Source organism: Phacochoerus africanus, chromosome 2, assembly GCF_016906955.1.
Source record: "Phacochoerus africanus isolate WHEZ1 chromosome 2, ROS_Pafr_v1, whole genome shotgun sequence".
Taxonomy (NCBI): Eukaryota; Metazoa; Chordata; class Mammalia; order Artiodactyla; family Suidae; genus Phacochoerus; species Phacochoerus africanus.
Genome location: NC_062545.1, coordinates 238,581,239 through 238,595,259, shown reverse-complemented (window position 1 = coordinate 238,595,259; position 14,021 = coordinate 238,581,239). Strand labels below are relative to the sequence as shown.

The 14,021-nt window shown below is 46.8% G+C and overlaps 1 protein-coding gene across 2 annotated transcripts in view; it reads right to left on the bottom strand.

Annotated features, from left to right (window-relative positions):
* The window catches only part of TMEM8B (transmembrane protein 8B), a 33,137-nt gene that overhangs the window by 5,157 nt on the left and 13,959 nt on the right, over positions 1 to 14,021 (bottom strand). For both annotated transcript variants that reach the window (XM_047767907.1, XM_047767906.1), the window contains exons 5-10: positions 13,444 to 13,712; positions 12,504 to 12,829; positions 9,454 to 9,547; positions 9,174 to 9,297; positions 8,938 to 9,080; positions 8,542 to 8,720 (exon numbers count right to left, since the gene is read on the bottom strand). In XM_047767907.1, the coding sequence (XP_047623863.1) occupies positions 8,542 to 8,720; positions 8,938 to 9,080; positions 9,174 to 9,297; positions 9,454 to 9,547; positions 12,504 to 12,829; positions 13,444 to 13,712 (1,135 nt within the window). The remainder of the gene's footprint in view (positions 1 to 8,541; positions 8,721 to 8,937; positions 9,081 to 9,173; positions 9,298 to 9,453; positions 9,548 to 12,503; positions 12,830 to 13,443; positions 13,713 to 14,021) is intronic.

The following is a 14,021-nucleotide window of genomic DNA, read 5'->3' as shown; positions in this document are numbered from 1 at the left end:
AAGAAAAACAACTGAAAAAGAAAACTTAGGAATGTAAATTAACGTTGGGAAACCTTGGGCTTGAGTCCCTCAAATTTGAAACTGCAGGTCTTAAACTTGAGCACCTGTCGTCTTTCCTTTCCTCCACTTCGGAGGTAGAGAATGTTGTCTCTTCAGGAATGATCACGTTTTAAGTGAATATCCCAGGCTTTAGAGAGGGTTTATAAGTCTGGGGGCATGAATCCCTCTTATATACCATTAAACTGAGAAAATGAATTCTTACTGGGAAACTCTGAGAGACATTAGCATTAAAATTAATGTCTGAATATGCCTTGAAGTTTTATTTTTCGATGCTTTCTATGTGATTAATTGGGCGCTAATCTGTTTTCTAAACAAATCGATATTTTGGTCTTTTTTCTATTTCTCTACCTCTAAGACCAGGTATAAATACTACAGCTCACAAAATTATCTAATACTGTCTTACGGTTTGGATTTTATTTGAAAGCATCTAATTTTACACTTTAAGTTTCACCAAACACTTGTTCCATATGCCTGATGTTCAGGTATATAGAAGGAAATGCCCAAATATTTCTGGAAGAAGGACTTGTAATAAATCTTTCAGTCTCAGATAATAGAGGATATATATCAGCAAAGTTGGATCACCTAATGCTGAAGACACATCTAAGAAAATGATTTATTTCAAAACTACCATGAGATATCACCTCACACCAGTCAGAATGGCCATCATTAATAAATCCACAAATAACAAGTGCTGGAGGGGGTGTGGAGAAAAGGGAACCCTCCTACACTGTTGGTGGGAATGTAAACTGGTACAGCCACTATGGAGAACAGTTTGGAGATACCTTAGAAATCTATACATAGAACTTCCATATGACCCCGCAATCCCACTCTTGGGCATCTATCCGGACAAAACTCTACTTAAAAGAGACACGTGCACCCGCATGTTCATTGCAGCACTATTCACAATAGCCAAGACATGGAAACAACCCAAATGTCCATCGACAGAGGATTGGATTCGGAAGATGTGCTATATATACACAATGGAATACTACTCAGCCATAAAAAAGAATGACATCATGCCATTTGCAGCAACATGGATGGAGCTAGAGAATCTCATACTGAGTGAAATGAGCCAGAAAGACAAAGATAAATACCATATGATATCACTTATAACTGGAATCTAATATCCAGCACAAATGAACATCTCCTCAGAAAAGAAAATCATGGACCTGGAGAAGAGACTTGTGGCTGCCTGATGGGAGGGGGAGGGAGTGGGTGGGATCGGGAGCTTGGGCTCATCAGACACAACTTAGAATAGATTTACAAGGAGATCCTGCTGAGTAGCATTGAGAACTTTGTCTAGATACTCATGTTGCAACAGAAGAAAGGCTGGGGGAAAAATGTAATTGTAATGTATAAGTGTAAGGATAACCTGACCCCCTTGCTGTACAGTGGGAAAATTTAAAAAAAATGATTTATTGAAGGCTATTTCCTCCTAGAAATTTCTGCCCTGAAAAAAAGAATAGGGAATAAGGCAGAGATGTCTCTTGAGTGGAAAGGTTTTGGGGGAAATCATCTCTCTAATGTTCTATGACTGGTTATTCTCCAACTACATTAAAAGGTCAAAGGGATTGTTTAAGGTTGTAGAAAACCCACTGGGCTAGAGTCAAATTAAAACTGCAGTGTGAGGTGCACATATAGTCAATCAATCTACAACAAAGGAGGCAAGAATATACAATGGAGAAAAGAGAGCCTCTCCAGTAAGTGGTGCTGGGAAAACTGGACAGCCACATGTAAAAGAATGAAATCAGAACACTCGCAAACACCATACACAAAAATAAACTCAAAATGGATTAAAGACCTAAACATAAGGCTAGATACTATAAACTCAGAGGAAAACATAGGCAGAACACTTCCTCTTTTTTTTTTTTTTTTGCTTTTTAGAGCTGCACCCTAAAAAGCACATGGGGCCAAGGCATATGGAGTTTCTCAGACTAGGAGTCTAATAGGAGCTGCAGCTACCAGCCTATGCCAGTTATAGCAACTTGGGATCAGAGCTGTGTCTGAGACCTACACCATAGCTCATGGCAATGCCGGATCTTTAACCCACTGAGCGAGGCCATGGATTGAACCCACGTTCTCATGGATACTAGTTAGGTTCATTACTGCAGAACACTCTTTGACATATATTGCAGCAATATCTTTTTGTTGTTGTTGTTGTTGTCTTTTTGCCATTTCTTGGGCCGCTCCCACAGCATATGGAGGTTCCCAGGCTAGGGGTCGAATTGGAGCCATAGCCACAGGCCTACACCAGAGCCACAGCAATGCGGGATCCGAGCTGCGTCTGCAACCTACACCATAGCTCACGGCAATGCCGGATCCTTGAGCCACTGAGCAAGGCCAGGGATCAAACCTACAACCTCACGGTTCCTAGTCGGATTCATTAACCACTGAGCCACGACAGGAACTCCAGCAATATCTTTTTTGATCCATCTCTTAGCATAATGAAAATATAAACAAAAACAAACCTATGAGACCTACTTAAACTTAAAACCTTTTGCATAACAGAGGAAACCATTACAAAAAATAAAAACCCATGGAGTGGAAGAAAATCTTTGCAAATGAAGTGACCAACGAGGGATTAATCTCTAAAATATACCAACATCTCATACAGCTTTATATAAAAAAAAATTTAAAAATGATCTAAATAGACATTTCTCCAAATCAGAAAGATAGATGGCCAGAAAGCACATGAAAAGATGCTCAACATCAATAATTATCGGAGACTTGCAAGTCAAAACTACAATGAGGTATCATCTCACACTAGTCAAAACAGCCAACACCAAAAAGTCTACAAACAATAGCAGTTCCTGTCATGGCACAGTGGAAACAAATCTAAGAACCATGAGGTTGCGGGTTCGATCCCTGGCCTTGCTCGGTAGGTTAAGGATTTGGTGTTACCGTGAGCCGTGGTACAGGTCCCAGACACGGCTCAGGTCTGATGTGGCTGTGGCTGTGGCTGTGGCTGTGGCAGGCAGCTATAGCTGCAATTGGACCCTTAGCCTGGGAACCTCCATATGCCACAGGAGTGGCCCTAAAAAGCAAAAAAAAAAAAAAAGGCTACAAACAATAAATGCTGGAGAGGGTGTGGATAAAAGGGAACCCTCCTATACTACTGGTGGGAATGCATATTAGTACAACCACTATGGAGAAGAGTATGGAAGTTCCTTTAAAAACTCAATAGAGAACTATCACATGATCCCGCAATCCTACTCCTGGGCATCTATCCAGAGAAAATGAAATTTGAAAAGATGCATGCACCCCAATGTTCACTGCAGCACTGTTTACAATAGCTGAGACATAGAAGCAACCTAGATGCCCATCGACAAACGAATGGATAAAGAAGATGTGGTACACATGTACAATGGAAGATTACTAGCAGTAAAGAACAAAATAATGCCATTTGCAGCAACATGGATGGACCTAGAAATTATCATTCTAAGTGAAGTAAGTCAGATGGAGGAAGACAAATGCCATATGAGAGCACTAATATGTGGAATCCAATAAAAAATGATACAAAAGAACTCATTCACAAAAGAAACAAACTCAGATTTCAAAACCAAATTTAGGATTACTAGAGCGGAAATGCTGAGGGGAGGGATAAATTAGGAAGGTGGGATTAACATATACACACCACTATACATAAAATAATTAACAAGGATCTACTATACAGCACCAAAAAATCTACTCAGCATTCTGTGACATCCTATTTAGGAAAAGAATCTGAGAAAGAATGGGTATATATGTATAACTGATTCACTTTGCTGTACACCTGAAACTAATACAATATTGCAAGTCAACTATACTCCAATACCATTTTTTTAAAACCTGCAGTGTGTGGAATTCTCATTGAGGCTAAGAGGTAATGCACCCAACTAGTATCCATGAGGATGCAGGTCCAATTTCCTGGCCCCACTAAGTGGATTAAGGATCCAACATTGCCAAGAGCTGTGGTTTAGGTTGCAGACATGCCTCGGATCTGGCATTGCTGTGGCTGTGGCTGGCAGCTGCAACCCCTAGCATGGGAACTTCCATATGCCGTGGGTATGAGCCTAAAAAGAGAAGAAGAAGAAGAAGAAGAAGAAGAAGAAGAAGAAAAAAAAGCCTGCAGGGGAGGTGAACAACACGATCTACATTTCACCAATCCCGACCTAGTTACTGTCATCGCTGAATGTCCAAAAATGCCATCAGGAGTTCCCGTCGTGGCACAGTGGTTAACGAATCCGACTAGGAACCATGAGGTTGCGGGTTTGGTCCCTGCCCTTGCTCAGTGGGTTAACGATCTGGCGTTGCCGTGAGCTGTGGTGTAGGTTGCAGACGCGGCTCGGATCCAGTGTCGCTGCAGCTCCGATTCAACCCCTAGCCAGGGAACCTCCATATGCTGCGGGAGCGGCCCAAGAAATAGCAAAAAAAGACAAAAAAAAAGGCAAAAATGCCATCAGTAAGTCCATCACTAACTCCCTCACAAGGCACAGTTTGCTGGGGAAACCAGCCAAGGACCTATGGCAGCTTCTTTAACTGAAATTCCTCAACCTGGCAGAGAGAGCATCTTATCATCACATAGTCTAGGTATATATTTGTCTCTGCTGCTTGCAAGCCGTCAGCTGCTTTATTATTCATGGAGCAGAATCCATTAGCCATTGCCATGGCACCTATTCATCACCGTCTCTAACCAGGAGACACAATTTATAGTAGACAAAGTAAAGCAAATTGCTCACCACCCTAGATTTCACCAGTGTAACCATTTACCCATCACCTAGAAGCAACTGGCTCAACAGAATACTGGAATGGGCTACTGAAGGCTGAGTTACTTATACTGGTACCTGGGTGACTCTATCCTGAAAGTCTCTTACATGTTTGGCACACAGTATGTACTAAAAAAGTTTTAATTATATTTTATGCCATATATTCATGAGAGAATATTCCCACAGTAATAAACTTCCCCCATGCAAAACAATACATATAAACTATATATCTAAATTTATACATAGAGAGAGCAGTATTATTGTCTCTCTGTAGATTGTGAACTAATTTTTAGATTAGTATTCCTTTTGTCATTAGCAATAAAAGGAAGTGGTAGAAATAACACAGGTTGAGAAATTTAAGAAATTCAGACTACAAACTGTCTTCTACTAGTATAATCTATTTTAACTTGATATGTTCCTCAGCTTTGGACATTATTTACAAGATAATTTTGGAAAATTACCCTAAATTGTTTTCTTCCGTGGAATTTTATATTTTTATAACTACATAGTTCATTGATGCTCCAAAGCAGAGTCTTCAGGCACAACAGAATTTAAAACCAGAGATGCAAATATACTCTCCATGCAAAGACTGGAATATTAGCACTCAAGAAAGAATGAGATTTTGCCTAGGGTTACTGAGAATTACTTGCAATGGTCTGAGGAATAGAAGAGGTAATGAGGAGGTGGGCTGGCAGCCAGGATCTCAGCCATCAGCAAGGAAGGCTGCAGGGCCCCACAATGTCAGCTCTGTCTGGGTCCTTGGGGATCCGATTATGAGGATTCCTGCAGCACTTCGAAGGATAGGTGGCTTCAATTGTATGGTCAGAGATGCACAACTACAATACTGCATATATTTTCTCTGAGATTTCTTGTGTTTGGTTTGGTTATATTTTCTGATCTTTTGATTGGCTCTTCTTTTAAGAATTTGAAAACTACTAAACTAAGGTCATAAGTGTCTCTATATACTCCAGGACTTCTGAGAAAGTGAGGTCAAGTTAGAAATATATCAATGTGCACTCGCCGCCCAGGTGCAAGGGGACCATTACAGCAGCAATTACATGAGAGGGATCTGGAGTCAGGCTGAGTGAGAAGTTTGGTTCTACCACTCACCTCAGGCCTTAGGAAAAGTATTTAAACTTTCTTCATCTTTAAAAAAAAAAAGAGAGCGAGAGAGGAGGAGTTCCCATCATGGCTCAGTGGTAAACGAATCTGACTGGGAACCGTGAGGTTGCAGGTTCAATCCCTGGCCTAGCTCAGTGGGTTAAGGATCCGGCGTTGCTGTGAGCTGTGGTGTAGGCCAACGGCTACAGCTCCGATCAGACCCCTAGCCTGGGAACCTCCATTTGCCGAGGGAGCGGCCCTAAAAAAGGCAAAAAGACAGGAGTTCCCGTCGTGGCGCAGTGGTTAACGAATCCGACTAGGAACCATGAGGTTGCGGGTTCGGTCCCCCTGCCCTTGCTCAGTGGGTTAACGATCCGGCGTTGCCGTGAGCTGTGGTGTAGGTTGCAGACGCGGCTCGGATCCCGCACTGCTGTGGCTCTGGCGTAGGCTGGCGGCTACAGCTGCGATTGGACCCCTAGCCTGGGAACCTCCATTTGCCACAGGAGAGGCCCAAAGAAATAGCAAAAAGACAAAAAAAAAAAAGGCAAAAAGACAAATAAATAAATAAATAAATAGAGTTCCCATCGTGGCTCAGTGGAACCTCCGTTTGCCGAGGGAGCGGCCCTAAAAAAAGGCAAAAAGATAAGTAAGTAAGTAAATAAATAAATAAATAAATAAAGAGTTCCCATCGTGGCTCAGTGGAAACAAATCTGACTAGCATCCATGAGGATGCAGGTTCCATCCCTGGCCTTGCTCAGTGGGTTAAGGATCTGGCGTTGCCCTGAGCTATGGTTTAGGTTGTAGACATGGTTCAGGTCCTGCAGTGCTGTGACTGTGGCATAGGCCAGAGGCTACAGCTCTGATTCAACCCCTAGCCTGGGAATCTACATATGCTGCGGGTATGGCCCTAAAAAGACCAAAAAATAAAAGTAAACATATAAAATAAAGTATCTAAAAAGAGATAATAATGGCAATACCTATCTATTATTATAGTGTTAAAGGGATGATTCACTGAGCTGGGTCTGACACACAGCATGTATGTTTTGCTATTTTTCAGTTATTGTGACCTGAGCTGTTCAACTATATACAAGTCAAGTGCTGGATTTGTGGCCTGTTTTGCTTTGTTTTTAACATATTTCATATATTTACACTTTGCATTTTATTTATTTATATTTTTTTTTTGCTTTTTAGGGCCACACATGCGGCATATAGATGTTCCAGGCAAGGTGTCAAATTGGAGCTGTAGCTGCCAGCCTACACCACAGCCACAGCAATGCAGGATCTGAGCTGAGTCTGCAACCTACATCACAGCTCACAGCAACATCAGATCCTTAACACACTGACCAAAGCCAAGGACTGAACCCGCATCCTCACGGATACTGGTTGGATTTGTTACTGCTGAGCCACAATGGGAACTCCCACAATTTGCATTTTAAACTCCTGAAGAGCAAAGCTTCCGTCTGCTCCCAGGCCCTGGAGAGGAACAGACATACTACTCCCAGGTGTAGACTATCTGGAATTTGAAGACAGAGAAGAAGATTGTCACCTACTGTGCAGGTGCTAATGCCTGCAATATGACCAGTGGGTGCTTAAATGGAGACTGCTTAGGAATGAAATAAGTGTAAACTAAATAAAGAAGGGGAGAGAAGGACAACAGAGAAGCAGCCTGGGAAAATTGGATCACACGTAGCTCTCCACTTTCGCCCATGTGTGAAATGAACAGCAGTTAGAGCAGGACTTCAGGCAACACCTCAGAGACAGTATCTTCTCCTTGATCATTTGCTTATTGCCTTAAGCGGAAGCGCTGTATGTGGAAATCAAGGAGGCCACAGCAACTGAATGGGGAGATACCTTTTCACACCATGAGAAAGAACATGCTAAGGATGCAGAAATGCCCAGTACAATGGCAAGCATGAGCACAGCATAGCTGCCCTTACTCAGGAAGGAACATGATGAAAGCAAGGACTCCCCATGTAGAGATGTGGGTAAAAATGTAGAGTTCCTGCCTCCGTGCAGAGGAGAACATGGTGAAGGGGTAAATACAATTCCACATTGCAGGACAAGGTTTCTCGGCCAGTGAATTGAGGTAAAGTTCCCCTCGGCCCTTAGGGTAAGCGGGCAAGACATAGGATTTTTTCTTTTTCTTTTTTTTTTTTTAGGGCTGCACCCGCAGCATATGGAGGTTCCTAAGCTAGGGGTCCAATCAGAACTGTAGCTTCCGGCTTACACCACAGCCATGCCAGATATGAGTCGCATCTGCAACCTACACCACAGCTCACTGCAACACTGGATCCTTAACCCACTAAGTGAGGCCAGGGATCGAACCTGTGTTTCATGGATGCTAGTCAGATTCGTCTCCGCTGAGCCACAATGGGAACTCTACTGTTTGTTATCTTAGGTTGCAAACAGCCTTTTTCATTTATCCCAAAGTGCCTTACAAAAATTACCATGATGTATGCATGCCGTGATATGAAAAGGTGGGGAAGCCCTGCTGCAGAAGACACTGTGAAGAGGAGACATCCTCACACCACGAAGGTGTGGACATCTCCCAAACCAGGAGGCCGGGGTGGAGAATGTATACCCTCACCCACTACCAAGGAGAAGGACTCATGAAGACACAGATGCCACCGCGTACCGTGGAAAAGAACATGGTGAAGGTGTAGACGGCCGCTTCCAGCACATATCGGCTCCGAATGGCCAGGACCACAGGTGGCAAAAACATGAGGTTGCTCAGGCAGAGCAGCAGTGTGGACAGCAGCTGGAATCCATAGGTGAGCGCATCCGCACTGTCGGTGCAGCCCCAGCCCCGCCACCCTGCGGGCGGGACGGGGCACAAGTGGAAGAGGACACAAAGCAGCCAGAGGTTCAGCCGACCCCTCTGCTGGCGGCCTCTGGCCCAGACCGACGCCGCTGCCAGTGAAGGGTGCTCCCACCCTGACTCCGCGCCCCCTTCGCTCCAAACCCGGCTCCACAGGTTGCTGCCTCCCTCCGGACCGCCGGTTGGGCTCCCCCGCCAGCCCAGCCTGCTCACCGGCTTTGCACTCGCAGGCCGCGTACAGGTAGTTGTGCGTGCGCAGCAGCTTGCACTGGCCATAGGGCCCGCAGTCATCCACGCACGGGGACAGGAAGGTGCGCAGCCGCACCTCAGCCGTGGCGTTCCGGCACCGCACAAACCTACACACAAACTGGCATCACCTGGGCCCCTGGTGCATCCCATCCCGCCCTGTTCCGCCCTGCTCCGCCCACCGAGGCCCCGCCCCCGCTCACCGAGGCCCCACCCCACACAGCGAGCGAAGCGTCAAGAACCAGGTCCCCGTTTGAGGGAATGGGATTCGCAGCCTAGCCACTCTGGAGGTGGCGCTGACCGTGAGGAGGAAGCCAGCCAGGGACTCTGAGGGGAGAACGGAGGGGTCAGTGCGGGGTCGGGACCTAAAGAACCCTCACCCGCCTGCCCCAATTCCTGAGCGCCCTGGCCCAGCCTTTCTCCAAACCATGGCCCCTGCCCCAGACATCCAGCCCCCTCCCCTTCTCCAGCTCCTCACCCCACCTTTAGAACAGGTCACTGCTGCATCCCCCAGGCTCAGGGGCACCTCGTGAGTTAGGCATCCGAACACTGTCACATTTTCCTGACGCAGGGAGCTCTGGGCAGAACAGGTATAAAGATGAGGTGATCACACCCTCCAGATCCCCCCACCATCACCCCAGACTCCTACCTCTTAACCCCTCCTGGCCCTCAGAGGACACCCCATTCCTGCAGGTGCTCTCCACACCGAAGCACCTTCCCCCCTCCTTCTTACAAACTGAAAAACTGGGAAACACCAGATCTTCCACAGCAGAGATCCTTCAAAGACTGAAGAGAAGGCAAGGCCACTTCTGTCTTTGGGCAGAACTGCTTATATTCTGTCCAGGCAATTCAGTCCTATTTAACTTGGTAGGGGGAAGGAGAGGAGCACTGTGGGTTGATGTAGAAATTAGTTGTGAACAAAGGTAACTGTTAAGTTTTTTCAGTCCTCTTCACACCTTCACCTGGGCCTAAAGGTGAGAGGAGTGTAAAGAAATGCACTCTTCTCAGGTGAAATGATCCTAGGTACTGAACAATGGTAGTAGAATGCCTGTGGGATTAAATGTAGCAACCTAGCTGGGATTAAAAGAAACCAATAGCCACAGGAGGAAAGGGAAAGGGATGTCCAGAGGGGGGAAGAAAAAAAAAAAAAAAAGGTAACAAGACACCATAAACTCATCTCATTCAAGAAGGATTTGAGGCAGCTTATTAAGTACATATAATTGGATAGGAAAATAAAGTCTGTCACCAGATGTGGGCCAAGCAACCAAGGCAAAGAAGGAAACACAGTGAGTTACCAGATTTGTGAGTCCGAGGAGAAAAAGTTAATCAGTCTCAGAAGCACTGCACCCAAAGGGGGGGCTCACAGTTAACTTCACATCAAAGAAGCACTATGTGCTGCCCTGCCTCCTGTCCTTTGCTGAGAGTGAATTTCATATAAGTTCTTCATAACTTCCCTCAATGCAAGTTTAGGGCAAGATGCCAAAGCATTATTCAGCAAAAGGCATTCTGGTGGGAGCCAAAGAAAAAACTGCCCTCTAGGTATGCAGTTTTCTGAGCCAAATGTCCAGTTCCTGATCCAAGTGAAAGAAATCAAAATACTTGGGGGGAAAGATCAGAGTAGACATGCCAATATACCTTTTAGAATAAATATAACAGAGCATCTGAGGTGTTTAGCAGTGTCACAGCACGCAGATGGCTGGAGTGTAAGCAGATACCCTTCAGAGAAAATGGACAAGACTGCAGAGAGGGACAGGAACAAGGCAAGGCAGCTGGGGGTCTGGGTCTCTCCTCTCAGGATACTGAGGAAGAGCAAGTAAGGATAGGGCTGGTCTCTGACATAGGCTCTACAAGGTCAAATCAAGGCTTCATTGTCATTGCCCAAAAGCATGGCAATAAGCAAATATAAAATATACACAGTCTTAGCCAGAATTTGAGTATGAAAATAAGGAACATCCTGAGGTTGAACAATCAGCTCTGTCCTGACCAGCAGGACCACTAGAAACTTCTGAGTCATGTCCCATAAAATACCACCTCAAGCCACAGAACAGGTCTTAGACGGGCTGATAGGAAAATGGTCCCTGCCCTAGAGCTGGGGATTAGCAGAGTTAAAAGGGTTCTTGGCTGAGGGAACAGGAGATAAAGTATTAGATCCACGCCAACCCAAGACAGTTGCCAATGAACTGACACAAGGCTCTGCCCTTAGCCCAGTCTTATTCAGTGCTAAAAATAATAACTAAGAGGTATACAGAAGGCTAGCTTTTCAAGGGTATGAATTACACAAAGTAGTGAAGACCCAAGATCCAAACCAATGTTAGGCAACGCCTCAAAGATGGACATAAATTCTTCCACTCAGGTTAAAAAGTGTACTGCAAAAATACAAGATAGGAGTTGGCAGCAGTTCATATGAACCAAGCCGAGGGCATGAAAATGTGCATGCTCCTTAGTTACAACTAGATAAACACAGCAGTTAATGTGGATAAGGACTAGGAGACATATACCAAAAAGCTAAGCAGCTGTGTTACAGGGATATCTTCCTCTATTTTCCAAAGCTTTTATATGTGATCCTGCTATTCAGATAATAAAAAAAGGAAATGTATACAAATGTTTTGAAGGAAAAAAGGAAGACAAGGAAAAAGATCCAGAGGCCTTTGTTCACCGTAAGCCTCAGGTGATCCTCACAGGGTGAGGCAGCAGCTGAAAGAGGTCACTTGATCTCAGGCTGCACAAACGCTGCCTCCCACCTGGCTCAGACCACCTCAAATCATTCATTTCAGTGGCATGATGACCAGAAGTATGACCAGAGGAGACAGCGGAGGCTGAGAAGTCTAAGACGCTGAGGTTGTTCAGCTTTGGTGAGGTTGAGAGGCATCTGAAAAACGCTGCTAAAACTGGAAAGGGATCCAACAAATGTACCACACTTAATGCAAGATGTGAGTAATAGGGGAAACTGTGGGGAAAGAGGGGAACTCTCTGTACTTTCCTCAATTTTCTGTGAGCCTAAATCTGCTCTAAAAAATAAAGTCTATTAATTTGAAGGGGAAAAAAAAATACAGGACAAGGGTAGACTACTGGGTATAGCTTCTGAGGCAAAGCAAAGATTAGTGGGTAAAAATCATGGAGGCAGACTGATGGAATGCCAAGAATGCCTCTAGCGATCAGAGTTGAATAAATACGGACTCCATGGCCTCAAGAGGTGGTAAGCTCCTCATCACAGGAGATACGCAAGAAAAAGTGAATACCTGCCATAGAGAGGTGCCCTTAGTGAGTGGCAGGCAAGCCTATAAAACTGCAAAAGTCTGGACCACTCTGAGCTGCCCTGGCTGACCCAGCCCATTTGTAGTAAATACTCAGGGCATGTTTGTTGACCAGAAGTGGGCTGAGGCACGGTCTCTAACCATAAAACTGGGTGAAAGCAACCTGGATAGGCTTCCTGGAGGAGGCAAGGGCCCCTTCACCCCTGACACCTTCTGCTTTGGGTTCCCTCATAGGGCAACCCCCACCCCGCCCACCTCCCCGCTCTCCACATTGAGTACCACATTGAGCTGGAGCTCCAGGCTGAGGACGCCTCCGCTGTCCAGCACTGGCAGCAGCCTCAGGGCAAACACGGCTGGGCGCTCAGGGGGAAGGGCCACACTGGGGCCAAAGAAGATGTAGAAATGGACGGAGAAGGTGTCCAGCTCATTGCGCAGCGTCGGGCGCACTGGCCAGCAGTGCTCGGGTGGGGATGTGGCCCCAGGCCCCTCGGCAGGGGCCCCGAGGGATGGCGGCTCTGGGGGCAGCGGCTGGTTGCCCAGCGACTGGGGCATGTTCATGGCAGCTCCGGGGACCAGGGCACGGGACAGGCTGGGCTGTGGGCACTCTGTGGGGCAGAGGGAATCAGAGCTGGCACCTGCTGCCATCACAGCCCTGCAGCACCCCCACAAACCAGATCTGAGCCACACAGGATTTAACAAAGGGTGAGGAGGGTGAGAACTAGAATCAAACATCCCTTTGGAGGCTTGCATCTAAAGTCACAGGACAGGGTCCAGAGGCTTCCTAAGCGGTCATAGCTAATGGAATGTCACATTGGAGGGACCCAAAGGCCCTTTGCTTTCTCCCAAAGGGCAGTGAGGACACTGCTGAAACAGATGATGGGCCCTCTCATGACTTGCAAGGGCTTTGGCAAGGACCATGTCCCAGAGGTCCTAGCTGTCCCTGCCTATACCCAGACACTGAAACAGAGATTAGATCAAGGAGAGTAATGAGGTCCCTTAGTTAGCCCCAAGTCAGGCACCAAAAAAGGACCTAAAGGCCTTCCAATGACTTAGAGCACCAAGGGAGAGGGCTTTGGGGACCAAGGAGCCTGGTGGCATGGGAGAGGTCAGAGGGATAGGGCCAAGGACCAGTGAACACAGCCACCATGCCTGCTGCCTCTTCCTACCCACAGATATTGGCACAGGCCGGGTGGCTGGGGCAGGTGTGGGGGCTTCTGACCTTGCAACCGCACACATAGCTGGAAGCGGATGGTCCTGCCTGGGCCTCGGGATGGTGTCTCCACGCGCACGTAGACCCAATGCCCCCAAGGGGGCAGAGCCAGCTCCAGCTGGCATACTGAGGCACCTCCGCAGGCCACAGAGCTTGAGTTGTGCAGGGGTGGGGCCTTGGGACGTAGGCGCAGTGTCAGGGGGCAAGCGGGTGCCCCTCGGCCCCCCACACACACCAGCTGTGCTGAAACCCTGTAAGTGAAGCTGGGCACAAAGACCCTGGGCAGAGGGGAGGTTGGGGGTAAGAAAACAGGGTACAGAAAGGTGAGAGGGACACAACACAGGGAGACACTGGGAAGAAGGGGTCACGGAGGGGTCGAGGGGACACAGAACAGGAGACCTTTTCAGGTCTCCCCCTCTGTGCTGGGAGAGAGACAGATGGGGAGCCACCCTGGGGGCCCTGGGTGGCCCAGCAGTCCAGGTTAGCCAGAGAGAGGCACGGGCAGCAGGAAGGTTGAGAAGCCAAGAGAACCTCATTCCCTTTTGGAGGTCAGGGGAGGAAGATGCAAAGGGCCCGGTTTGGGGGAG